Source organism: Sarcophilus harrisii, chromosome 3 (assembly GCF_902635505.1).
Source record: "Sarcophilus harrisii chromosome 3, mSarHar1.11, whole genome shotgun sequence".
Classification (NCBI taxonomy): domain Eukaryota; kingdom Metazoa; phylum Chordata; class Mammalia; order Dasyuromorphia; family Dasyuridae; genus Sarcophilus; species Sarcophilus harrisii.
This window is the reverse complement of record NC_045428.1, coordinates 277,521,073-277,548,330: the sequence shown is the minus strand read 5'-3', so window position 1 is coordinate 277,548,330 and position 27,258 is coordinate 277,521,073. Positions and strand designations below refer to the sequence as shown.

Below are 27,258 nucleotides of genomic sequence, written 5' to 3'. Positions count from 1 at the left end.
GGTTCATATAATACAAAGGAACAATGAAGTTAATGTTTACAGATGGCTAAAAATAGTACATCTTAGACATCTTCCAGAAATTCTTTCAATTATTTCTCTGCAGACTTGGAAAGGGTCACAACAGTCTGAAGGTATTTGATATTTTTTTGACAAGTTACTGTAGCCATTTATGAAAAATATTTTCATTATCTATGTGAGATACATTAGAATTTTTACTCTTCTGAGGTTTATGGAAAATTCAAAGATCCAGCCAACTTTAGTAAAAATTCACAAGAAGTCATTCATTCATCCAGACAATTACTAACTAGAGTGAGCTTATTTTTTGGTAAGCAAGTTATTGTTTCCAGAATGCTTTAACTATTAAAGAAACAAATTATTAGTATGTGGAAGCATTTCCATCTGCAAATTAATCTGAGAAAATTTTTAAATAAAATAAGCAGTTCTAAATGCTAATAAGATAACCTAAATTCAAATAACAAATCTGTAATTACTGTCTGAATAAGGCATATTTTAAAATTTAATACTGTAAACATATGAATAAAGTTTATATATTTTTGTTGTAAATAAAGCAACTTTATCAATACAAAAAACAAATTTATATTTCATTTCTGCCTCTCATTTTTCCTTTCCCAGAAACAAAAATCCTCTATTCCCCCCTCTAGCTTTAAAACATATGTCCATTTTACATTCCTACTGTAGAAGTTAAGAAAAAGCACACCACAAAATTCTAGTTCTTTCTCTGCTTTTTTTTTTTGTCTAGCATGCCTTTTCTGGAAGTCTATGCTTCAAAGCTCCACTGTATACATTTCCACATCCAATGTAATTGTGCCAATAGCTTCTTCCTCGTATATAACCCAAGATGTGGGTAACTTTCAAGATAAATCCATGGTCCTGGCCTGTTTTACTAAGGGCCTGGTGTTGAAATGTCTTAGGATGATTTGTAGTTCATGCTGTTCACACGGTTTCAGTCATAAATGCCTCATTTGGGGAAGGGTCATCTCTAATCCCAGTGTGGAGTGTCCACATCTCCAATACTCACAAATATAATGTAGAAGGTGATAAAAAGCAAAGGAACTAAGCAGTTAATTGTCCATTTCTGGAATGTATTCCCAGGTGATAAGAAGAACTAGCAACTGCCTCATGACTTAGTTTAGCTTTGCTGTTACAATACATACATAGTGCTTTAAGGATTTTCCACAACCTGGAAAAAAAATTTTTTTCCCCTCTTGAATTTTTCTAAAACATTTTGTCTGAATCTCTCCTTTGTTCCTACTACATTGCAAAATGTATCATTTATTTATATATACAAAGTCAGAAAATTCTGGATTTGGAATTCAGATCTAGGTTTGAATGTTAGTGCCACTATAACATAATGGCATGGCTATTTTCTTAGATAAGACAAGATTCTGAGGACATGCCCAGGATTATATATCTCAGAGGTAAATGGAATCATGAATATTTCTGACCAAAAGATGAGCATAATCAATCTCAGGCCATAGGAAAATTGTCAGCTGTATGAGAAAGGACTAGAGAAGAAAAGGAATGAAAACCATGAGTCCAATTAGGAAGCTATCACAATCCAGGTAAGAGCCCACAAGGAGACTGAACAGCAAATGTCAAGTTTACAGAGAGAATGAGAGGGATTTAAAAGACATTTAGCTCATGCAATCCTAACTGGGTAAATTCTTTTATCTCATTTCAATCAGGTCTTCAATGCAGAAAGGCAGTCCTATAATGCCCACTCTCCTGGGGATTTTCTATACTTTCTCTTTTTTCAAACTTTCCACTCCACCCTCTCCTTCAGTTCTGTCGAAAGAAGAATTTACCTTACAATCGACTCAGAAAATAAAGATAATTCAGTCTTTTCCTTGTTCTCTACATCTCAATGTTGCTTTTTAGTCATTATCACTCAAGTTTTCCTGACTCCAGGCAAGCAATTTGAGATGTTATATATACAAAGACAGTCATGCATAACATACATAACACTTCCCCTGTTGTGAAAGAAAACACAAAAAAAAGTTAAAAAAAAAAAAAAGTAATACTTCATCTGCATTCAAACTGTTGTTTCATTTTTAAAATAAATTCTTCAGAATTATTTTTGACCACTGTATTACTGAAAATTGCTGTCATTCAGAATTTTACCATCATATTGCTAATGTATAAAATGTTCTGGTTCTGGTCATTTCACTTAACATCAGTTCATCTAAGTCCAGGTGTTTCTGAGAGCATCCTGCTCATCATTTATTATAGCACAATAGTATTCCATCACAATTGTATACCATAATTTCTTCAACTATCCCCCAGTTAACGGATGAACCTTCAATTTCTAATTCTTTGCAATCATTAAAAGAGCAGCTATAAATAATTTTGTAAAGGTCCTCCTTTTTGCTTTTTCATCTTTTTTGGGATACCAACCTAGAAGTGGTATTGTTCGATCAAAGAATATACATGGTTTTATAATCCTTTGGGCATAGTTCCAAATTGTTCTACAGAATGATTTAATCAGTATACAACTTCAATTTTCCTACCTCCCCTCCATGTCATTTTTCTTTTCTGTCACATTAGTCAATCTGATAAGTGTGGAGTGGTACCTCAGTTATTTTAAGTTGCAATCTCTACTATAATGACTATAATTAGACCATTTTTTCTTTCTTTTTCTTTTTTCTTTCAGGAGTCTTTTTAAAAATTTTCTTTTATTATAGCTTTTTATTGACAACATATGCATGAGTAATTTTTCAACACTGACCCTTGCAATCACTTCTGTTCCAACTTTTCCCTTCTTTCCCTCCATCTCCTCCCCTAGATGGCAGGCAATCTCATACAAGTTAAACATGTTAAAGTATATCTTAAATACAATATGTATACATATTTACACACACACACACACATATAAATTCTCTTGTTGCACAAGAAAAATTGGATTTAGAAGAAAAACAAAAATGCAAGCAGTTCACATTCTTTTCCCAGCGTTCTTTGGGTGTAGATGGTTCTGTCCATCATTGATCAACTGGAACTGAATTGGATCTTCTCATTGTCAAAGATATCCACTTCCATCTGAATATATCCTCATATAGTATTGTTGTTGAAGTATAATATGATCTCCTGGTTCCGCTCATTTCACTTACAGGCTGTGCACTCTCAAGTGTTTTGCTTGTGACTTTTATCTCTCATAATCTGCTCTCCATTATATCCCCTCCCCACCATAAATTTCTATGCCCAACTGAATTTGTCTTTTATTCTTTCTTTGAGCCAATTCTAGTGAAAAGTTCATACACTCCCTGTTACCTTCCCCATGTTTCCATCCATTGTAAAAGCTTGCATGCTTTTTTTATGTCAAATGATTTATTCTACTTCTCTTTTCTGCTTCTTTTAGTCTATTTTTTTCTTACCACTTAATTTTAAGATAATTATCCCATCATATTCAACTCACATTCATGCCTACTGTCTCTGTATGTTTTTTCTGTTCCAATAATGACAACTTTTTAGGAGTTACAAATGTCATTTTTCCTAGTAGGAATATAAACAGTTTAATCTTATTAAATGCCTTTAGACTTCTCTTTCCTATTTATCTTTTTATGCTTTTTTTGAGTCTTGTATTTGAAAGCTAAATTTTCTATTCAATTCTGGTTTTCATCAGGAATACTTTAAAGTCCTTGTTTTCATTGGATATTTTACTTTTTTCCCCCGTGAGGCTTATAGTTTTTCTGGGCAGCATGATTCTTATTTTTAATTCTTGTTCCTTTGCCATCTGGAATATCATATTCCAAGCCCTTCAATTTTTTAATGTAAAAACTGCTAAATGTTGTGTTATTTTGGCTTCGTGATATTTGAATTGTTTTGGGTTTTTTTTTTTTGGCTGCTTGCCATCCTTGACCTGGAAGTTCTGAAATTTAACTATAATATTCTTGGGAGTTTTCACTTTAGGGTCTCTTTTAGGAGGTGGTTGGTAGATTTTTTGAATGTCTATTTTACTCTCTGATTCTAGTATATTAAAGCAGTTTTCCTTGAAAATTTCTTGAAAGATGATATCTGGGCTCTTTTTTTTTTTTAAATGATAGCTTTCAAGTGATCTAATAATTCTTAAATTATTTTTCCTTAATCTATTTTCCAGGTCAGTTACTTTTCCAAAGAGATATTTCACATTTTCTTCTATTTTTTCATTCTTTTTGATTTTGTTTGATTCTTAATGTCTAATGGGGTCATTAGTTTCCATTTGGCCAAAACTAATTTTTAAGAAATTATTTTCTTTAGTGAGCTTTTGTATTTCTTTTTTCATTTGGCCAATTCTATTTTTCAAGGAGTTCTTCTCTTCCTTGAATTTTTGTCTCTCTTTTGCCATTTAGCCTATTCTGTTTTTAAGGTGTTTTCTTCTTCAGTACTTTTTTTGTGCCTCCTTTATTAAGCTGTTGACTCTTTTCCCATTATTTTCTTATATCACTCTCAATTCTCTTCCCAATCTTTCTTCTACCTCTCTCACTTGATTTTTTACTTTGAACTTATTCATGGCCAGAAACCAATTCATTTTTTGAGTCTTTGGATGTAGCAGTTTTGACTTTGTTTTCTTCTGAATTTGTATTTTGATCTTCCCTGTCACCATATTAACTTTCTATTGTCAAGATTGTCTTCTTCTTTTTGGGGGGGGAGAGGGGGTGTCAATTACTTTTTTTTTTTTCTCCCAACCTATGTCTTGACTTTTAATTCTGTGTTAAAGTATGGCTCTGTTTCTAGAATGGAGAGTGTACTATCTCAGACTTCAGAGTTTTTCTACATCTGTTTTCAGAAATAATTCTGGAGACCTATAAATTTTTGGTTCTTCCAATGTGGTATGATTTAGGAGAAGTGTGCTTACTACTTTCCTGACCTGAGATGAGTGACCATAAGCAATTCACATCTTCACCAACAATGTATTAGGTTGCATGAAGGGAGTATGTATTAGGAGATATTAAGTATTTTTCATCATCCATCTTCAGGATTCTGGCTGATCATTACACTTATCACAGTTCTTGAGTCTTTCAAAATTGTTCATCTTTAAAATGTTGTTGCTTAGTAATGAATTGAAGCAGCTTCACCCAGCGAAAGAACTCTGGGAGATGACTATGAACCACTACATAGAATTTCCAATCCCTCTATTTTTGTCTGCCTGCATTTTTGATTTACTTCAAAGGCTAATTGTATACTATTTCAAAGTCTGATTCTTTTTGTACAGCAAAATAACTGTATGGACATGTATATATATATAGTATTTGACTTTTACTTTAACATATTTAACATATATTGGTCAACCTGCCATCTGGGGAAGGGGGTGGGGGGAAGGAGGGGAAAAATTGGGGAAAAAAAGTTTTGCAACTGTCAGTGCTGAAAAATTATCCATGCATAGATCTTGTAAATTAAAAGCTATATAACAAAAAAATTTTAAAAATAAATAAATAAAATGTTGCTGTTACTGAATAAGGGAGTTCTCATTTCACTCTATATCAGTTCTAGTCTTCTCTGCTCATTTCACTATGTATCCATTCAAGTCTTCTCAGGTTTCTCTGAAAATCCCTTTCATCATTTCCTATAACACAATAATATTCTATTACATTCAAATTCATTCCATTCCCCAAATGATGAGCAGCTTCTTAACTTCCATTTCTTTGCTAGCACAAAAAAAAGCTATCATAAATCTTTTTATACACACGGATTCTTTGGTCTCTCTGGGATATTAGCATAGCAGTGATATGCCCAGTTTATTAACTCTTTCAATAGAGTTCCAAATTGCTTTTCATAACTGTTAAACCAATTCATAGCTTCACAAACAATTCCCTAGCCATCCTAAGTTGCTTTACCCCTTTGACCAAAACCTTTGTCCTAGAGGACTTACTCTTTTCACCCTAGAACCTCCTCCTCCCTCCCTATTACTTTTTATTTGGAACCATAATTATTTCAACTCTGTCAATGTTCCTGGTGTGTTACTATCTACTCTCCTATGGTTCTACTCTCTAACCCTAAAACCTTCTAAATCAAAATAGTCCACAAATACTTTCCATTTAATCTCCACCAACAGGAATGTAAAGTAGGGCATTAAAGACAGGGATTGTCTTTCTTTTGTATTTGCTTCTTTAACACTTAACATAGTGCTTGGTACATATTAAGCATTTAATAAATGCTTTTTTTATTCATATGTTGGCACTGAACTGGAACTTGAAAGAATGGATTTCAAGAGGAAAGGGAAAGCAATGAAAGGAACTTTAGGCAAAAGGTAGAACTGAAGCAAAGGAGGAGAAATGAGGAAAAAACAAGCCAAGAAGAAAAGCATTGCTTGGCTGGAACACAAACTAGATTCAAGACAAGGAGTTTAAGATAAGGTTGGAAAACAAACTGGACACAAGTGATAGAGATCCTTGAATGTCAAGATAAAAATTTTATACTTTATTCAGTAGGCAACAGAAAGCTAATGAAAGTCTAAGGCAAAATATGACATGATCAGATTGGCATTTTAAAGTTATTAACAACTGTATGAAAAATTGTTCCAAATGACTAATACAAAGAAAAATGCAACTTGAATAAATGAAATTTCACTTCACATTCAATAAATTAAAAATATATGACAAAATATGGGAATAGTCAATATTGAAGGGGTTACATAAAGACCAACATATTAATGTATAGTTGATAGAACTGTGAAAATTTTGATTTTTGAATTTAAGCACTAAATTAAAACGAACATTTTCACATAACAAGAAGGATAGGATTCTACATGAAACTGTGAATATTATGTACAACTTGTTTTCCTTTTAAGTAATAAATTCAACATGTTACTTTCAAAGCTTCAATATCTGTCTTTCCTTTGAACATTCCTTCTATTCTCTTCTGTATATGTTTTTAAAAAGTATTTCAATTACCCTCTTTTCTTTTTTGATACTACAGGAAAAATACTCAGCACCTATGAAAAATATCTAAAAGGAAAATGACTAGAGTAGAAAGATCAGAGAGAGAGCTCTTAAAATAGTAAAGGAAGAGATATGGAACTAGGGTAGTTACTGGAGTGAAAGACAAATATGTGCGTTAAAGTAGAAGGAAATCACTTGCCAACTGTCTAGAAATGTAGTAGAAAAGCAAAGGAAGAGGGAAGAGTAAAGATAATTCCATTCTTTCAACTGGCTACTATAGACAAGAATAAAAGTATCAGGTAATGATGTAAATAGAAAGAACAAAAAAAAAAAAATTATAATGACAAAGCTTGCTACTAGAGAAAAGCTGAGCATATGTACCTCTCCTTCATGCTCACAAAAACACTATTGGTGAAGCTATGAATTGATTCAACCACTGGGAAAACCATCTGGACTACTACTAGTCATATCAAAGTGATAAAAGAAAACAGATGATAAATAAGGTGTTAAGTATAGACTGATTTTTCAAAGATTTGGGCAGTGAAAGGGAAGAATTCTACTGGAAATCTGAATCAAGAGATGTTTACTTCAGGAAAAGGGAGGCCCAAAATTATAGGAATTTTAGGTGAAAAGGCCCTTAGACGATATAGTCTAGCTCCTTCATTTTATAAAGAAACTGAAGCCCAGAAAAATTAAATGACCTGTCCAAGGTACTAAGTGGAGAATTGAAAGAATTAGAAACAAGCAGGTCTTGATTTTAAATCCAGTTTTCTTTCTATTTAACCATAATATAAGTTTGTAGGAAAGCCAGGGGGAAAAAAAAAAAGAGAAAAGAAAGTTGACAAGAGATCAATAATATGACTGATGAAACAAGGTCTCTAGGAGACAGGACAAGATGGAGCACACTGGTTGAAGGTTTCCTTGAAAATAGGGTTAGCTATAACTCTGAGATTCTCAGACTACACTGATCTACACAGCTCAGAAATGTAGCAGTCATAATGCTCAATGATTCAGGTCAAAGGTTGGAAACAGACAATCCTCAGGAGGAGACGAAAACTGATTAAAAAAAAAAAAAGCCAATCAAAAAAAATTTTAAGTACTAACCTTACAACTCTGATGCTGGCAACAAAAGTTACAAATAGGACTTATAAAACTTATAACCAATAACTTATAACCATATGTTAAAAATACTAATTAAAAGTTAAGGAAAAAAAGGAAGGCTGGGGAGGGGGAAGAATGACAGGGAATGAGGCCTGTGGTAAACTGGAACTAAGAAATCCTTCTATCAATGCAAATCGGTAGATACCTTTTCTGCAATTATATTCATATAAATATGCTAGGGGCAGCTAGGTAGCCCAGTGGATAGAGTACCAACCCTGAAGTCAGGAGAACCTGAATTCAAATCTGGTCTCAGACACTTGTGTAACTGTGTGACCCTGGGCAAATCACTTAATCCCAATTGCCTCAGCAAAAAAATAAAATAAAAAAAAAATTAAAAAAAAATATATATGTCAAAATACTTATATTTTGTTAAATGACTTATACAGGGTTACATCACGTTTCAAAGGTAGAACCTAAGTTAGGTCCTGAGGCTCTAAGACCAGCTTTCTATTACTATATAACATGCTGCCTTTTCCATCGTTAAGGTAATTCATGTTGATATCTAGCACAATAACTTTGTCAGATACTTCTTGAGAGGGGTCTGTGCATGATCAGAGTTTAATAAGAGGTGAAATTTAGATTTAGGTCTTCTGATTCAAAATCCAACATTCTCATTTACTGCAAATTTTTTTTTTTATTAAAGCTTTTTTATTTACAAAACATATGCATGGCTAATTTTTCAACATTGACCCTTACAAAGCCTTCTGTTTCAAATTATCCCCTTCTCTCCCCCCACACTTCCCCTAGATGGCAGGTAGTCCAATACATGTTAAATATGTTAAAATATATATTAAATCCAATGTACGTATTCATATATTTATAGTTATCTTATGCAAAATTTAAAAAAATATATAAAATGATCTTATGTCCAACAATTGGGGTAGATATATATATATATATATATATATATATATGTATTTTTTTTTTTTTTTTTTTTAGGTAGGGCAAAAAACATTTATGAAGCATTTAAAGATGTGCTAAGTCCCATGTCCTGTGGATACAAATAGGTGTCCAGGAATTCACATTCCAATGGAGGAAACAACTACAAAGGAGATTTCAATTCTAATTCAAACAGAAAGATTCCCAAGACTTTTTCTACAAAGCAGATGATAATGTATCTTTTTCAGTGTCATTTTGTTGATAATACTGCTATCTGTTGAAGACACATTTTATCACTGTATGGCAAAAATGACAATAAGAAAATAAAGTATGACATGATATGATGATGAGTGAAGAGCAGAATTAGAGACAACTGCAATTACATAAAAATGACTATGGCAACAAAGCTTTATAAACTACATAAATAGAAAACAGAATGGAATACAGAGCAAATTTTAAGTTAATAAATGGAATTAACTTGAGTTTTATGATTTTATTTAGGACTTTCTATATTTTCATTTGTTATTTCTGAAGAATATTACATATATAATAAAAATTATTTTACAAAGAGCTATTTTATAAAAAAAAATTTTGTAGAGAAAGATTTCAAATCAGTTCCAAGTTCCAACATGTTAATACGGCTGGATTTTACAGTCTTCCTTTTCCCTTTTTATTTTCCTAATTGGGTCTAAGCTCTTAGCTCTAACATTCAAATGTCTACAATATTACTCAACTTCTCTCACTGCCCTCCTATATGAATCCCAAGATTCAGTTAAACTGGACTTCTCACTATTCCACAAACTTTTTCATCCATGTCTGTGATGTTCTACTGCTTTTTCTCTCTGTGCAATTTTTTAAGGAGGGAAATCTGTCAAAACCATCTTCCTAAAACATGGGTCTGACAATGTCATGCTCAATTATTTCTGCTTCCTTAGTTCTTTTTGGCTTCTAAAATAAAATATAAACTCCAGTTTAACATTTGTTGCCATTCCCAATATGGCTTCATCCTAATTTTCCATTCTTACTTCATACCACTACTCCCTGTCCTTCACTCTATTTTTCCATTCCAAGTAGACTATTAGCTACTTCTGAACTTCTGTCGCAACTCCCACCTTGATTCTGTTATACAGAACATAAGCTTTTCCTCACATTATTATAAATTATTTTGTAATAAAGCACTTTGTTATAAAAAAATGCTTCTTCATCTCTTTTCAGAATTCTTTCTTCATAGCTTGCTTCAGTCCCACCACCTCCATGAAGCCTTCTGAAATCCTCTCAACCCACAAATTCCCTTGTATTTGCTCATCTCTATATGTATTATACTTGTGGAAGAATATAAGTGCAAGAATGACCCTTACATTGTTCTATCTCTAGCATCTTTACACAAATAAACATGAATAATTTATGCACACCTGCATTTTTGACTTCCTTCACAAGCTAATTGTACAATAATTCAGAGTCTGATTCTTTTTGTACAGCAAAATAATGTTTTGGTCATGTATACTTATTGTGTATCTAAGTTATATTTTAATATATTTAACATCTACTGGTCATCCTGCCATTTAGGGGAGGGGGTGGGGGGGGTAAGAGGTGAAAAATTGGAACAAGAGGTTTGGCAATTGTTAATGCTGTAAAGTTACCCATGTATATATCCTGTAAATAAAAGGCTATTAAATTTAAAAAAAAAAAAAAAAACCTTTAAAAAAAATAAAAAAAGAAAAAAAAAAACATGAATAAATGGTAATCTAACTTAACAGCACTTCTCTATCTCTTCTATACAAATAATCTGCTTCACTAGAAGACATATGGATCCAAAAAGCAATTTCTTTGAACCTCTTATGGAGCTAATGTTCTGCTTTTGCTAAAGTTAATTGTGCAACTGGCTTCTCCCAGTAGATTATAAGTTTCATAACAATTACCTGAGCTATACCACAAAGATATCAAAAAGAGAAAAAATGTTTTGTTTCTCTATGTTCAAAAATATTTAAAGCAGTTCTTTTTATAGTAACAAAGATATGAAAACTAAGGAGATGCCCAACAGTAGGTGAATAGCTAAACAAATTAAGAAATACAATGTGGGGTTTTGAACTGCATTTTATTTTTTTCATTTAATAAAAATCTATTTTCTCCCTTTCAAACTCTCCACTCTCATTAAAAAACACAACACAACACAACTCTTGTAATAATAATAGTCAAGTAAAACAACTTCCTAAACTAACCATGTCCAAAAAACATTCCAAGTCCATTATTTCTGTCAGGAGGTAACATGTTTCATCATCTCTGAAATTCGGGATGGTCATTACTATTAATCAGAGTACTTAGGTCTTTCAAAGTTGTTTGTCTTTACAATGGTAATGTATAAAGGATTACCCTGTTTACCTGACTAATTATCAGTTCATACAAGTCTTACCAGTATTCTCTGAAATTATGCCTTTAATAATTTCTTACAGCACAACAATATTCCATTATATTCATATACCATATTTTGTCCAGCCATTGTCCAATTGACAGGCATGCCCTTCATTTCCAGTTCTTTGCTGATACATATGGGTCTTTTTCTGTTTTCTTTTACCTATGGAGATATGGACCTAGTAAAGAATTGCTGGGTCAAAAGGTCTATGTACAGTTTAGTAATATAATGGACTATTACTATGACAATGTAAGAAATAACGAGAGCTTTCAGAGAAACTTTAACATAATACATGTAAGGTATTTAGCACAATTCTCAGCTCACAAGTTGTTTTAAAAAATTGTCTGTATGAATCATTACACAGAATTCCCAATCCCTCTATTTTTGTCCGCCTGCATTTTTGATTTCCTTCACAGGCTAATAGTACACTATTTCAAACTTCGATTCTTTTTGTACAGCAAAATAATTGTTAGGACATATATGCTTTAACATACTTAACATGTATTGGTCAACCTGCCATGGGCGGGGGGGGGAGGGGGGGAGGGGGAAGGAGATGGAAAAATTGGAACAAAAAATTTGGTAATTGTCAATGCTGTAAAATTACCTATGCATATAACTTGTAAATAAAATGCTATAATAAAAAAATTTTTTTTAAATAAAAATGTATAAACTTTAAAAAAATTGTCTGAAAGACTTAAGAATATTTATCAATGCAAGAACTAATCATGATTCCAGAACATTCCTCATAAAGCATACTACCCACTTTCCTGATAGAATGGCAATAGCCTCAAAGTACATAACAAGAAATACATTTTCAGGGACCATCATGGGAATCTTTTGCAAGACTATACATATCTGTCACAAGGGTTTTGTTTTTCTTCTTTTCTGATTAAGCTGGGTAGGTAGAAGGGAAAAGGTGAGTAGTAATAAGGTTGTTAAAAAAAAAAGAAAAAAGAAAGAAAGAAAAAAGGATCACTGAAGCTTTAAAATTATATATATATATATATATACATACAGAACAGAAGGAATCCAAAAAAGAAAACAAGAATGCTTTGAAAATTACTTGATGAACTTATTATTTACTTCAAAGGAAAGATGTTATATACAAGAGACTTACAATTTGATGTATAATCCTTTTTCTGTTCTACTTTCTATAGAAATTTTCATTTGATGTTTAAGTCAAGAATTTAAAATATGTTAAATTTGAATTACATGAGTAAAGTATATATTCATTTCTGTATCCCATTACTAACACAGTGACTTATAAATAATAAGCGCTCTATCATGTTCAATCCTCTTACACAACTACCAAGTTCCAAGATCCCAAAGCACAGATATTAAAGCAGACAGAAGATGACACTGTTCTTGGAGTATCTTGGAACTTTCTCAAAAAAGGGGAAAGTGTCTCTAATACAAAAACTGGTGTTTAACCTACACAAGGGGAAAACCTGGGAAGTCATCTTTGGAAATTCCACATCACCACATCTGAAGATTTGCTCCATCACAGTCCAATCTGGACAAAGACCTAGAAGCCTTCAGTGTACCTTTCATTCCTATCTCTGACTGTAAAGAACTTCCTTTAATAAGTCTCTTTTGGACATGTGTCATGGATTCACCTTTCCCCTCCCTAGAGCAGAGTTACCACATAATTACTTATTTGAAAAGATATTTACCACTAATGAAGAAATTGAAAAAGGGAAGAAAAACTGTTCAACTCCCCTTTTTAAAATTTAAACTCATTCCATTCACCCCAATGAGAGGCCCTAATTTACCTGGAGTATTGCAATAGTTACCTAACTGGTGTTCCTATGCCTCTCCTCAATCCAATCTATCCCCATAAAGCTAGCAAACATTTCTAAGGCAAGGGGCTAATCACATCATTGACATGCTCAAGAAGCTTTAAAGGATCTGTTGGTTTGTTGGATAAACTACAAATTGTGCCTAGTTGCAAACAGCCAAGTGACCCAGTAGAGATGAGTACTGGGCCTGGAATCAGGAAGATCCAAGTTCAAACCTGTCCTTAAATAGTTGTATGTCCCAGGGCAAGTCACTTAACCTCAGTTTCCTCATCTGTAAAATGGGGATAATAATAAATCACTTTAGCATAGTCCTTAGCACATAAGCAGTTACTTAATCAATTCTTGCTCCTTACCACAAACACAAACCTCCTACTGACTGTCTACTGGTACCTAGAATGCTTTCTCATTTTCTTATCTATGAAACTGTAGCTCTCTTGGAAGACCAGTTCAACTATCATCTGCTTTAAAAGGTTTTCACTAATCCCTTCCTTGATTAGTACCTCTCCTCTGTAATACTTTCTACTTTTTCTAAAACCCTTTATTAATTTATCCTAGTCAAGTATAATCTCTAAAAGTATGGATAGTTTTAAGTTTTTATTCATATACCTGATGCTTCACACAATTCCCAGTACATAACATGTAAGCTCACTTCTAGTAATAATGTCTTTATTCTTTGAACTAGCATTCCCAACTCCTTTTAGGATGCCTCACATATCACAGGACATAAGAAATACTTGTTGATTAACAGAGAAGGCACTTATACAAATGATTGTTGCTATTCTCAATTGCATTATTCATCCTTTAAAAAAAAAAAACTACATTTTCTTTACAATGGTCAAACTTTAAAGTTAACAAAACATAATGGAGTGGCAAACAAAAAAATGGAAAATGCCCAATACTAATATGTTATTACTACGCTATTAAGTAGATTTACTTATTTTTTTAAATGGGAAAGTGGAAGAAAGTGCTGGCTTTTGGGAACTGACTGATGTATCAATGTATCAAAAGTCATCAAATTTTAAAAGTTAACAGAATGACAATATGCTAGGGACATTTGCATAGTAAGCACTAAGTATATTAGATTTTCAGAAACACTTAAAAGTAGCCAAATCCTTTACTACCATACACTTGGGTCACCTGCAAACATTCCAAATGCCTCTTGAGTTTTTACTATATGAATGCCCAATATCATACATCATGCTGCGGTAGTAATATGTAGAGAAATCATCATGAATGCCCAATATCATACATCATGCTGCGGTAGTAATATGTAGAGAAATCATCATGAATGCCCAATATCATACATCATGCTGCGGTAGTAATATGTAGAGAAATCATCATGAATGCCCAATATCATACATCATGCTGCGGTAGTAATATGTAGGGAAATCATCACGAATGCCCAATATCATGCTGCAGTAGTAATATGTAGGGAATCATCATGAATGCCCAATATCATGCTGCAGTAGTAATATGTAGAGAAATCATCATGAATGCCCAATATCATACATCATGCTGCGGTAGTAATATGTAGGGGAATCATCATGAATGCCCAATATCATGCTGCAGTAGTAATATGTAGAGAAATCATCATGAATGCCCAATATCATACATCATGCTGCGGTAGTAATATGTAGGGAAATCATCATGAATGCCCAATATCATACATCATGCTGCGGTAGTAATATGTAGAGAAATCATCATGAATGCCCAATATCATACATCATGCTGCGGTAGTAATATGTAGGGAAATCATCATGAATGCCCAATATCATACATCATGCTCGGTAGTAATATGTAGAGAAATCATCATGAATGCCCAATATCATACATCATGCTCGGTAGTAATATGTAGGAAATCATCACGAATGCCCAATATCATACATCATGCTGCGGTAGTAATATGTAGAGAAATCATCATGAATGCCCAATATCATACATCATGCTGCGGTAGTAATATGTAGGGAAATCATCATGAATGCCCAATATCATACATCATGCTGCGGTAGTAATATGTAGAGAAATCATCATGAATGCCCAATATCATACATCATGCTGCGGTAGTAATATGTAGAAATCATCATGAATGCCCAATATCATACATCATGCTGCGGTAGTAATATGTAGAGAAATCATCATGAATGCCCAATATCATACATCATGCTGCGGTAGTAATATGTAGGGAAATCATCATGAATGCCCAATATCATACATCATGCTGCGGTAGTAATATGTAGAGAAATCATCATGAATGCCCAATATCATACATCATGCTGCGGTAGTAATATGTAGGGAAATCATCACGAATGCCCAATATCATGCTGCAGTAGTAATATGTAGAGAAATCATCACTAACAGACAACCTACTCATAAATTAAAGACATTAGTGGACTAAGTGACCTCAGAAACTAGCAAACAAAAAAAAACCCTCTAGACATAAAACCAATCCGACACACGCATGTCCACAGATCTTATTCATTTCTGCGTGATTCAGGCTGACAAAATCTTCCAGGTTGGAAGACAATGAGTGAAAAGAAACCGGACTAAGCCCAGCGAGGACAGGTAAGGTTGAAGGAATTGAAGTTCACCTATTGGTGTTCTAGCAGACACACCATCTGACAGCGCAGAGGGGAAAAGTTCCTTTTTCCCGTTCAGAGAAATCTGCCCTGAAGGGAGTCACAGTTTAGATTTCAACAGCAGTCGCCGGTCCCGTTCTCCGCTCCGCCCCCGCCCGGCCCCAGACCACCAGCAGATAGATATTCAGAACTTTCCATAACAGGACCCCGAAAACTCTTCCCCCCATATCACGTTGCTAGCTCCGCCTGCGCTGGGATTCTCCTCCGGCACAAGTTGAGCACTTCTCTAAGGAGGGAAGGTGGAGAGCGACACACCCACTTCCGAGAAGCTAAGGGCTCCTAGCGCTGAGAGGGGGAACCACTTCCATCCGCGCAGGGAAGGAAAGCCGGTCCCAGAGGGAAGGACGGGAGTCAGTCCCACGGGGTTCGGGGGCGGTCGCTTCTCTGGGCTAGCGAGGGTCAGAGGATGCCCCTTCCAGGGGGAGGAAGAAGAGCCCCTCCCGCGGGAGTCTCCTCCTCACGGTCAGGGAGAGTCCTTCCCCGGGGGTCGGGGGAGCCGCTCCCCGTCCCCTCCACTTCCTCCCGAGCCCAGCCCAGCAGGAAAGGAGGAAGCCGAGAGAGAAGGGGAAGGGGCGGGGTGCGGCTCTCAGGTCCGCAAGGATGGGGGTCTCCGCGGGCCGTCCCGCGCCGTCTAGGCTCCTCGCTGTTTAGACGGGTGCCGGAGGGCAGCAGGGGCAGGTGGGCGCCGGGTTCGCCCCGGGTTTCACTCACCAGCTGTCGCTGCCTGACGTTGGCGGCGGCGAAGCCTCCTCTCCTTCCGCCATTGCTGTTGACGTCCACGTCACTTTGCCGAAAAGTAAGCCGGAGACGGGGAGGACTCTGGGATCCCGTGTGTCGTAAAAAGTTCTCCAGGTTCGGAGGCTGAGCGGGGCGGGGGGGAAGTCTGAGGCTTAGAAGGGAGTAGAAAATGAATGGGACCATGCAGGAGCAGGGACGTGATACGTCACGAGACCCGAAGACGTCAACACGCTCTTCTTCGAGACTACATTTCCCAGCATGCAAAGTGCCCCGTGTAGGGCTGTAGCAGCTGTGTTTTCTCTGGCCACCTGCTGAGTTTAGACACTGCCTTAGTTTGTTACAATGTCTCTAAAACCCCTTTCATCTTGTTGATGAGCAAACTGACGCTCGGGAAATTAAGTGGCTTGCCCAGGGATTCGCGGAGAGTGAATGCATCCTTACACCTGATTAATTCAGGTGCGCGTCGGCGTCCCACGCGCTTTTCGCCTCTTCCTTAAATCTGAGAGTCCTGCAGAAATGGGATCAATGTGCGGAATGGAGGAAAATGATGTGCACACCCAGACGCTTGGCTTCCTTCCAGACTCGGCTCAGATTCCGCCTTTGGGCAAGAGGATTTTCCTAATGTTTTCCTTCCCCCAGTCAATTATTTCTGAAATTACCCTAAAATCCCTGTCTATACTTTGCAAGCCGATAATCGTCTCCCTTAGTGGAGTGAGAGCTCCTTGAGGAAAAGGGCTGGTGTGGCCTTTCTTTGCAAATACTGTGCCCTCACGTAGTGAGAGCATAATAAATAGTCATTCACTTTTTACAATTTCATTCCTTATACCATGGAAGAATCGGTTCTTTACGCGTTTACCTCTTTAGCTGTTTTGTTTTCACCTTCTTTCTCAATGCATGATAATCCCGCCACCTTTCAGTGATTACAATGAGAGAGCGGGAATGTCAAGTGAAAGGTACTTGAAAAGTTAACTAGTATTTATCCATCTTCTCTCCACAGGTGAGTCTTAATTTGTTTTCAGAAAATTGTTACTATCTATTCAATCAGCCAAAGGGGAAATTGAAAATGCTAAGAATGAAGGACTTTCTTTTTTTTAAAAACAAAATTATTTGGAAAAATATATCATTTGAGAACGGGGGTGGGAAATAGAAATGAGGGAGCAAAACTAATAAATACATCATTTGCATCTGATATAATGTGGAAATTTTAACATCTCTTTCCAGTAAAAGTTGGAATGAGCATTTTTTAAATTCTTCTCTGAGGTCAAACTTGATCATTATGATTACAAAGCATTCATTTTCAATTGATTGTTCTTTCTGTTTTCTCCCTTTTTATTTCCTTTTGCATTAGTTAATGTCTTCCCATGTTTCTCTTAAATTTTTATTTATAGGTTTTTTTTTTTATGGTGCTTTGGAATTCTATACTATATCTAGCTATTCCCAGTCAATGAGCATTTAGTTTTTTCTAATTCTGCACAAAAAGTGCGGTTGAGAAAAGTTTGCTGTATGTGGGGTTGCCGCTCCCCCACCCCCCATCTCTTCCTTAGGATAAATGCTTAGCCGGATTTCTGGATGAAAAGATGTACACGTTTTAGTTAGTTTTACTTGTAACTGAAACTAAGGCTGCCTCCAGAAAACCTCCCCAAGAAACCTGCCCACAGAGAGAACCATTATATTTTAAAGAACAAAAACACCAACAAGTTTTTATTACAATTCCCTTTTTTCCTCAGAATAATTGGACCAATTCACATGTGACTCCACCAATTTCTTAGTCACCTATAATTTTAGGTGACATTTAAAAAGATAACTTAGGGGCAGCTAGGTGACAGAGTGGATAGAGCACCAGCCCTGAAGTCAGAGGGACCTGAGTTCAAATATGGCCTCAGAAACTTAACACTTCCTAGCTTTGTGACCCTGGGCAAGTCACTTAACCTCAATTGCCTCAGCAAAAAAAAAAAAAGATAGAAAAAGTTACAGGCAGATCTCAATACACAAATGAATAAGGTGGATTACTTAGGACAAATAGTTCTTGGAGAATTTACAGATTAAACTCTTTGCCACCTTTTCATCTCAGCTTCCTTTTGAATTCTGACTACTTTTCTGTTATGGGCCAGAACTTGAAACAAGGTGCTAAGTCAGTGGAATTGATAGAGACAATAGTTGTCAATTTAGCATGATGCTTAACAGTTCTCTAGTTCAGTACATGTACTTAGTACCAAGAACTATAGTTCTACAAGATTCATACCTTTGATAAGAGAGCATATATAAGCTAGGAGCCTCAACCAGGATTTAGTCAGGGAGATTCAGAAGCCAGAGAAGGCAGGCAGGAGCTCAAGCTCTCAGAACCAAGGCCAGATTGAAAGGCTCTCCAGAAAGCTGCCTCACCCCAGGAAGGAGATAATAAAGGATCTGGACTATAAGAAAGCTAACTGGGCCACAGAAAAGGACACAAGACTTGGAAAGAGACAATAAAGGATTTGGACTTTAACCCCTGGTTACTCTTGTGGTGATTACTGAACTGAAAGGAAGGCTGCCTCCAGAGACCCCAAGAAAACCTCAACAGAGAATATTACATTTTAGAGAGAATGTTACACTTTTCCAAACTAACCTCTTTTAAAAAATATTACAGCCCTAGAGATTGAAATGGCTATTTTCCTGACACTGCCATCATTTGTTCTTTCTGATCACAGAATTGTTCCCTCACTAACCCACTGTAAATGGAAAAATACAATTTTCCTGATAAATCCTTTTAAAGGTTTGTTATTTTTATAGCTCATGGGAAACTGAGAGGTTCTATCATATTAAATTCTTTCTAATCCAACAGGCATTTATTAAGCACTTATTGTGTGTAAAGCAGAATGCTACTTATTGAGCATATTAAGACAAAATAGTCCCTGCTCTTATAGAGAATATAGTCTATTGGGAGGATGGGGGGGGGGGGGGGGGGGGGGAAGGGAGAATAAAATGTAAACAAATTTATACAGTACTGATGTGGCTGATATAGCACCAAATAATGTGGTTTGTAGGCATAAATATTGGGGTTCAGTCATGTGAAGAATTCACAATGGCCATTCTCTTTGGCAAGAGATAGGTTTATTTAGGAGAAGAGGTTACAAACAAAATGAAGAGATATAATAGCCTCTAGGAATAGTAAATATGAGATAGAGTAGGAGAGCACAATCCAAGGAAAGAGGTTTTAATAATTAATGATGGAAAAGACAAGTTCCCTGGTGGAACTTGCAGTTAGCCAGGAGAAAGGAAATACCCTATGAGTCTGGGCAGGCAGGCTAAATCCTAAAAGAGATTTAGTACCCTGAAAGAGTTAGTTACTATAAGGAAAAGTGGGGTCTGAGAGGAAAGACACCATAAGGCATGGTGTTAGGAGAAATACCATATTGATGAGGGTGAACCCTGAAACTGTGTCCCTTTTAATTTGTAAAAGAAGGGAGATTTGGGGTCTCAGGCTCTCTCCTGGGAAAAAAACATACCTTTCCCAGACAGGCCCTTCCCAAGTTAAGTGGCTTCATTCAATCAGAGATCTTGGTTAAGTCACTCTCCATTGAAACTGAGATCTTTTGGGGATGGCCAGGTTCCCCTTCAGGGAATTCCCAGACTCTGGGAAGAAGCCTTCAAACTCCCAGTTAAGCAATTTTATTCAACTGGAGATTTCTGTCTAATAGTCCTCTGTTGATTAGCCCAGACAGCTCCCAGCCCCAGGCCAACATTTGCCCATATAACCAGGGGTCTGTTAACACACCTTTGCCAAATTCCTAATGAGGAGTTTTGCCTACTAAGAGAGTTTCTTCTTAGTGAACAATAAACTTCCCTTTTGCCATAATAGACTTTTTAGGTTTGTGAATTCTTTCACATTGGACCTGTGCTGACCATAGAGGATTCCCCACCCCAATTCTCTACCACTAGTCTCATCATTTGCACCTCATTGTTTGGTTCCCTGTCTGGGAATCCCCTAGAATCTGAACGAGGTAAAGCCTTTTCTTGTTGCCTATTCTATAGTGTACACCCAAAAATTTCTGGGAAAGATTTGGATCATTGGAGCCCCAGATTCGAGCAGAATTCTCTCAGGGATGCCTGAAATGGGAATTCCTGCAGTCTGACCAAAGTCCCCTTAATCTGGGAGCATTTTGTCATCTCTCCAACTCTAGAGACTATAGAGTTATATATATATATATATATATATATATATATATATATATATATATATCTAGGAGCTATAAAATCAGGGAACCTAAGGCTTGTGGCAAAATGGGTCAAAACACCTCTATTTCTAAAGATCCTTCCTTAGGAAGTCGCTTAAAAAATAAAGACAAACTTGGCTTGAAAGAGCTCAAAATTAAAAAGCTTAAATTAAAACAACATTGCAGTATGTTGCTTAAATTTTCTGGAAGGAAATCAAACTCCCTTCTAGGGACAAGGGAGCCTTCCTCTGCACCCCTATGCAGTCCCTGTCAGGGGGGTTCTGAATCCCTTCCAGAATAGGACCTTATGTCTGGCAATATCTCTTTAACTCTATCTCTCTTACCTGAACCAGATCCTGAGACAGCCTTTTGAGGGGTCCAAGGCCAACATCCTCCTTGATCTGTCCTGGGGAGATGTTAATGTTAAACAATATGCCCTAAATATATGGAGGAAGCTGCAGAAGCCAGATTTGGTCCCTCAAATTTCTCCCTTGAAAATAGCTATTAGAATCTTTAATGATAGGGGTCAGGCTGCAGCCAAGGAGGAGGCCACAGAATTAAAGCGAGATTTGGAGAAAAGTCTTTACTCTGCTGCTGACATTGCCGGGAACCACAAAGGTTCATGCTTTAGGTGTCATGGAAACTGTCCAAGAAGACTCCCCAGTCCTTGTCCTGAGTTTGAGCAGGAGGAGCATTGGAGGAGGGACTGCCTACAGGGGTCGAGCTGCCCTCCCCCATGTCCCGTCCTCCAGCAGGAGTTGGCGGCTTGGTCAAACTCCCCTTTGTTCCACCACGACAGCCCAATACATGGTGGCTGGTAAAACAAATGAATTTCTTTTTGCTATGGGAGGGGCTTCTTCTTCACTCTGGCTCTGGCACTCTGGTCTCACCTGCCCCTCTCCACATAGAGTGGGGATTGCAGGGGAATTTAAGAGCTGCCTTGAGACCTCTCCTCTGCCTCACCAGCTTGGTGACCTGTCATTTAAATGCTCATTTGCTATTATTTCATCCTATCCTGCTCTTTTACTGGGGAGTGATTTAATGATGAAATGGAGGACTCAATTTTCTCTTCTCAGACCTCCGATGAATTTCTTATACATTTAGTTAGGGAGTTAAGAGATTTGGAGTGGCTTAATTGCAATCTTATATTGAGCTGCAGTCCTGAAAGGCAGGGCCATGCCCTGGGCAATCCCAGATTGGTCTTCTCCCTAGGATGGCCTTTTTGTCTCAGAGCAGTAGCTACCACAGCTCTTTTAATTAAAGAGGCCTCAAAACTAACTTTGGCCATTAGAGCATTAGAGGTTTTAATCCCCTGGGTTCAGAGCATTTTAGAAGCTAAAGGGTATCAGTGGCTTGCTGGTGGGAGACCTAATACGTATCAGGGTCTCTTACCTGATCTGACTCTCTGGGTGTGTCACACTCTTAATCCTCCCCCCTGCTCCCTGACACCACCCAGTGGGGAAACATCATTCATAGCTTTTTTGAAAATGGGGAAAGGCGGATTATTCTGTGGTGATTCTCAATAGCACCCTAGAAGCTAAGCCATTGCCCCTTGGAACTTCTGCCCAGAAAGTTGAACTCATTGTCCTAACCAGAGCTTTGGAAGTGGGGAAGGGAATGAGAGTGAACATCTACACTGACTCCAAACATGCTTTTCATATTTTGCATGCTCATGGGACTATATGGAAAGAGAGAGGTCATTTGACAACAAAAAAAGTACACCAGAAGAAAGATTCTCTCACTCTCACACTTCTGCCTGACATTTTGTCACTCCAAGGATGGGAACTTTGGCTCCTAGCATTTTCTCTCCTATTTTTCTTATTATTTTATGACCCCTGCCAGTAGTTAAGTCCTCCTCAGCCTTTCAGCTAGGAAGCTCTCTGGATAGTGGGGGCATTCAGGATTCTTGGATGGGCCATCAACATCCCTAAAGCAACCCACAGATGGGACCCGAAGCATTTTTTGCAAAAGGCTCCATTCCCAAACATCATCATCTTCACCCTGGATGACATCCCACTTTTAATCTGCTCCTGAGATCTGTTTTCTCTAGGCTTCAAGCTACAAATTTTTAACTGCTCCTTCATCCTGGAGATCATGGGGTGATTGACTGGGACACACAACACCCCTTAGATACTGCTGCTGCTGTTTTCAGATCTCACACTTCCCCTCCTGGCTTGAACCCTCAGTAAATTTAGGGACATCTCTATGACCCTTGTCAGCTTGAAGCAATTACAGAAGATGAGACCTTTGCCCCTTTACCCCAAATGAATTTGGGGGGACTGTTTGAGGGGGGAAATGATAGGGTGAACCCTGAAACTGGTCCCCTTTAGTCTGTAAAAGAAGGGAGATTAGAGGTCTCAGGCTCTCCCCTGGGAAAAACATACCTTTCCCAGACAGGCCCTTCCCAAGTTAAATGGCTTCATTTAATTGGAGATCTTGATCAAATTACCCTCCATTTAAACTGAGATCTTTTGGGGATGGCCAGGATCCCCTTCAGGGAATTCCCAGACTCTGGGAAGAAGCCTTCAAACTCCCAGTTAAGTGATTTTATTTAATTGGAGATCTCTGTCTGAAAGTCCTCTATTGATTAGCCCAGACAGCTCCCAGCCCCAGGCCAACATTTGCCCATATAACCAGGGGTCATTTAATACACCTTTGCCAAATTCCTAATGAGGAGTTTTGCCTACTAAGAGAGCTTCTTCTTAATGAACAATAAACTTCCCTTTTGCCATAACAGACTTTTTAGGTTTGTGAATCCTTTCACATTGGACCTGTGCCTACCAGATCCCAATTCTTGACCACTAGCCTCATCATTTGCACCTCATCAATATGGGATGGAAGAAGGGTAAGGAGAAAGACACCATAAGACACAGTGTCATGGCAGACTGACCTAAAGGAGGTTCAGCCAAGATGATATGCGTCATAAGTAGATTTATAGAGAAAATTTAACCTCAGGGACATGATTGAGATTCCTGATAGGACATAGCTGGGTTAACCATGACCTCCACAGAGCGTGGGTCTCGGGCGTGTACATAAGTTGGATTTCTTGGCTGAACACAGCAAGGTAGGGCCACTCACAGGAAAGGGAGGTATACTCCACAGAGAATGGGATCACCAAACTAAACTGATCTCTATCAGAGTCTTTTCCCTGCCTGCCACAGAGAACAATTCCATTAATGCTTCAGTTTCTCTCTACCAACCCATCTAGCTATCCAGGGCCTCATTAGTTCTATTGAGAGAAATGATTTTTAATAATCAATAATTTCGTGAGTTCCAGAGGTCCACTTTTTTCTACAGTTTTCATTTCAAAGTTCAGTCTCTTGGAGGACAATACTGATAATGAGATTAAATAAACTCTTCTTAATCTTGGTCTGACTTCACCCAAACTTACAAGCAGTTTCAAATGAAGTTTCCTTGCACAGCACTGGTAGACTACCCAGGTTTTACAGGCATATAACAATGAGATCAGCACAACAGCTCTGTAGACCTTCAGTTTAGTAGACAATCTAATACCTCTTCTCTCCTACACTTTCTTTCAGAGCCTCCCAAATACTGAGTTGGTCTGCCAATGTGTATGTCAATCTCCTTATCAATGTGTATCTCCCTGGAAGGTATACTGCCAAGGTAAATGAATTTATCCACAGTATTTAGAACTTCTCCATTTTTTATAAACAATGGTTCCACACATGGATAATATGGTGCTGACTGATGGAACACTTGAGTTTTCTTGGTATTGTTAGTCCAAAACTAGCCCAAGAAGCAGAGAATCAATCCATACTTTGTTGCATCTCAACTTCAGAGGCTATATTGAGTTCACAAATCAACTGTAAACAAAACCTCATGCACCAGCTCTCTCTCTACTTTAGTCCTGGCTGTTAGCATTTTCACGTGAAATAGTTAGCATCAGTACTGTAGCTGGTCTTGATGCCGTTTTTCATTCTTGTTGAGAATATCTAAAAACATTGCACAAAACATCAGGCTAAAAAGCCTGAGAGCAAGCACACAGTCTTATTTCCCTTCATTGGTGACTGGGGAAGGGTTAGAGCATTGTGCATTAGCCTTTGAAAGCATCATAAAAATGCTTTTAATTGTTATTATCAGCTTAAAACTGAATTTCATCTGCCTTCCTACTGAGCCAAGAATTCTCATCTCCCTAAGTTTACTTTTGATGGAGTTAAGCACGGCCTTCTTAGATTCAGATGAATTGTTTTGCTAGTAAACCCTATGTAGAGTTCTCATTTTGTTACATAGTAGCTTCTGAGTTCTCCCAATATTTTCATTAAACAATCTTGATATTTGTGAGTGTTCTGGCCCAGATGAGTAAATATAAAATTGTACACTGAATTTCTGAAAGTTGCCCTCTCCTTTTCTGCTCCATTGTTGCCAACTGTGTTTTGGCTCAGCTTTCCCTCCAGGTGAGTAACTAATTGTTTCCTCCAGAAGAAGCACTCTAATCTGTTAACATTAAGTCTTCTGGTAGTTTTATTTCCTTGGGGCTACCATTTTTGATGAATGCAAATATTTAGCTTGGAGAGGATACATCTATGATCAATCCAATACTCTGTGCCACACATTGCCTTTATTACTCTCACATCCTGTCTGTCTCTTCTCTTTACAATTATATAGTCTATTAAATTTCAATGTTTGCTGCAAGAGTGTATCCATGAAGTTTTATTGAATTTAGGTGAAGATAAGATCATGAAATGCAAAGTCTTCAGTAGTAAGTGACCATTGCTGTTTCTGTTTCAGACTCCATTTCTACTAAGTACTCCCTGCCATGTCTGGTATTCTATGGCTAATCTATTATTAAAGTCACTCAGAATTTTGAACTTGTCCTCTTTTGACACATTGATGATGAAGAACTCTAGTTCTTCATAGCAAACATTGACATTTAATAGACTATGTAATTGTAAGAAGAAACAGACAGGATGTGAGCATAATGAAGGCTTATGTGTGGAACAGAGTGCTGAACTAACCATAGACTTATCTTTTTTAAGCTAAATATGGATACAACTTTTTATTGTGTTTAAGTAAATGGAAGACACTATTGGTGAAAAGTTAGTTTTGATTACAAAACCTAAACCAGCTTCATGATGATCCCCTTCACTGCATTCAGAAAAAATGTTTCCAGCTTTGACTTCAGGGAGCTGTACTTCTTTTGCCAGCCTTGTTTAATTCAGAGCTGCCATTTGGATACAAAATCTGCTGAATTCTCTCACAAGAGCTATGCATCTTTTGGATCTGTTGGTAACATCTGTAAGTATGTGCACATTTCATGTATTGATGATGAGTGGAATCATCTTTGCAAAAGTTTTCGTGCATTTTTTTGTGTTTTCACCATAGGATGGGACCTCTAATCTGCCATGGTAAGGGGTGGGTAAACAGACAATTTTTAGGGCCCCTTTTCTAGCCCCTTCCTCACATCAGGAAGTAAGCAGTCTAATCTTAAAATTCTGCTCAATCCCAGGGACCTGCCAAATCCCATTGCTGCTTCCAGTGAGAAGCAACCCTATTGCCTGGGCCACCTATATGCAGGGTTGTGATTTTGGTTCCCAGAGTATCTACACCTGCTGCTTTGTCACTTACTTGTTGCCACAGGACTTTGAGGTAGATTTTTTAAAGTGGGGAGAGGGGAATGGTATAGGTAATGTCTTTTAATTTGTACATAAATTGGATTTAAGTGAGGCAGAGTTGAACAGTCAGCTTCTCCCTTTCTCTCTCTCCTTCCCTCTTTCTCCTTCCCTTTCTTCTTCTTTCAATCCCTCTCCTATTTCTACTTTATTTTATTTTTAATTTATGGAAAACAAGCATTTCCATAATATAGCACAATAAAAAAGATGATTGCACTTGAGACCACAAAAGTATCATGTATATTTCTTTTAAAATTGCTATTCCTTTAAAATATATAATAAAGTTATCATGTATATTTTTTTCTCTTTTTCCTCCCCATTTCCCCCCTCTAGAGGGGGTTACCATTAAGACACAAGTGTGTGTAATATACATATATGTATGTATGTATACACACATAAATAAAATACTTTTGTACTTCTATTTATCAGTTCTTTCTCTGTATGCAGATAGCATTTTCCTTCATATCTCCTTTAGAGTTAATTTGCATATTTATAATCAAAATTACCTATTCACTCAATCATTTTAAAAACAATATTGCTGTTATTATAAATAATATTCTCTTAGTTCTGTTCATTTCATTATTATTTTATGCAAATCTTTCCATGATTTTCTAAGATCGCTAAGCTCATCATGTCTTGTAGAACAGTAGTATTCCATCATAATCATATACTACAACTTATTCAGCCATTCCCCAATTGATTACCATCCCTGCCATTTCCATTTCTTTGCCACTACAAAGAACTGTCGTAAACATTTTAGAACATACAGGTTCTTTTCCCTTTCCCTTAATTATCTTTAGAAATAGACCTAATAAAGGTATTACTGGGTCAAAGGGTATAGGCAACTTAATATATCTAGGGCTAATTCCAGATTGCACTACAAAATGGTTGGATCAATTCACAATTCTACCAACAATGAGTTAATGTCCCAATTTCTCCA

General features: G+C 36.9%; 1 protein-coding gene across 6 annotated transcripts in view; it reads right to left on the bottom strand.

Moving 5' to 3' along the window:
* The window catches only part of TBC1D23 (TBC1 domain family member 23), a 69,008-nt gene extending 52,368 nt beyond the window's left edge, over window positions 1-16,640 (bottom strand). For all 6 annotated transcript variants that reach the window (XR_004232971.1, XM_031959566.1, XM_031959565.1 and 3 more), the window contains exon 1: window positions 16,469-16,640. Coding sequence is in view for 5 of the 6 variants with exons in the window: in XM_031959566.1 (XP_031815426.1) it covers window positions 16,469-16,521 (53 nt within the window). In the remaining variant the exon portion in view is untranslated. The remainder of the gene's footprint in view (window positions 1-16,468) is intronic.
* Between the last annotated feature and the right edge of the window lie 10,618 nt (window positions 16,641-27,258).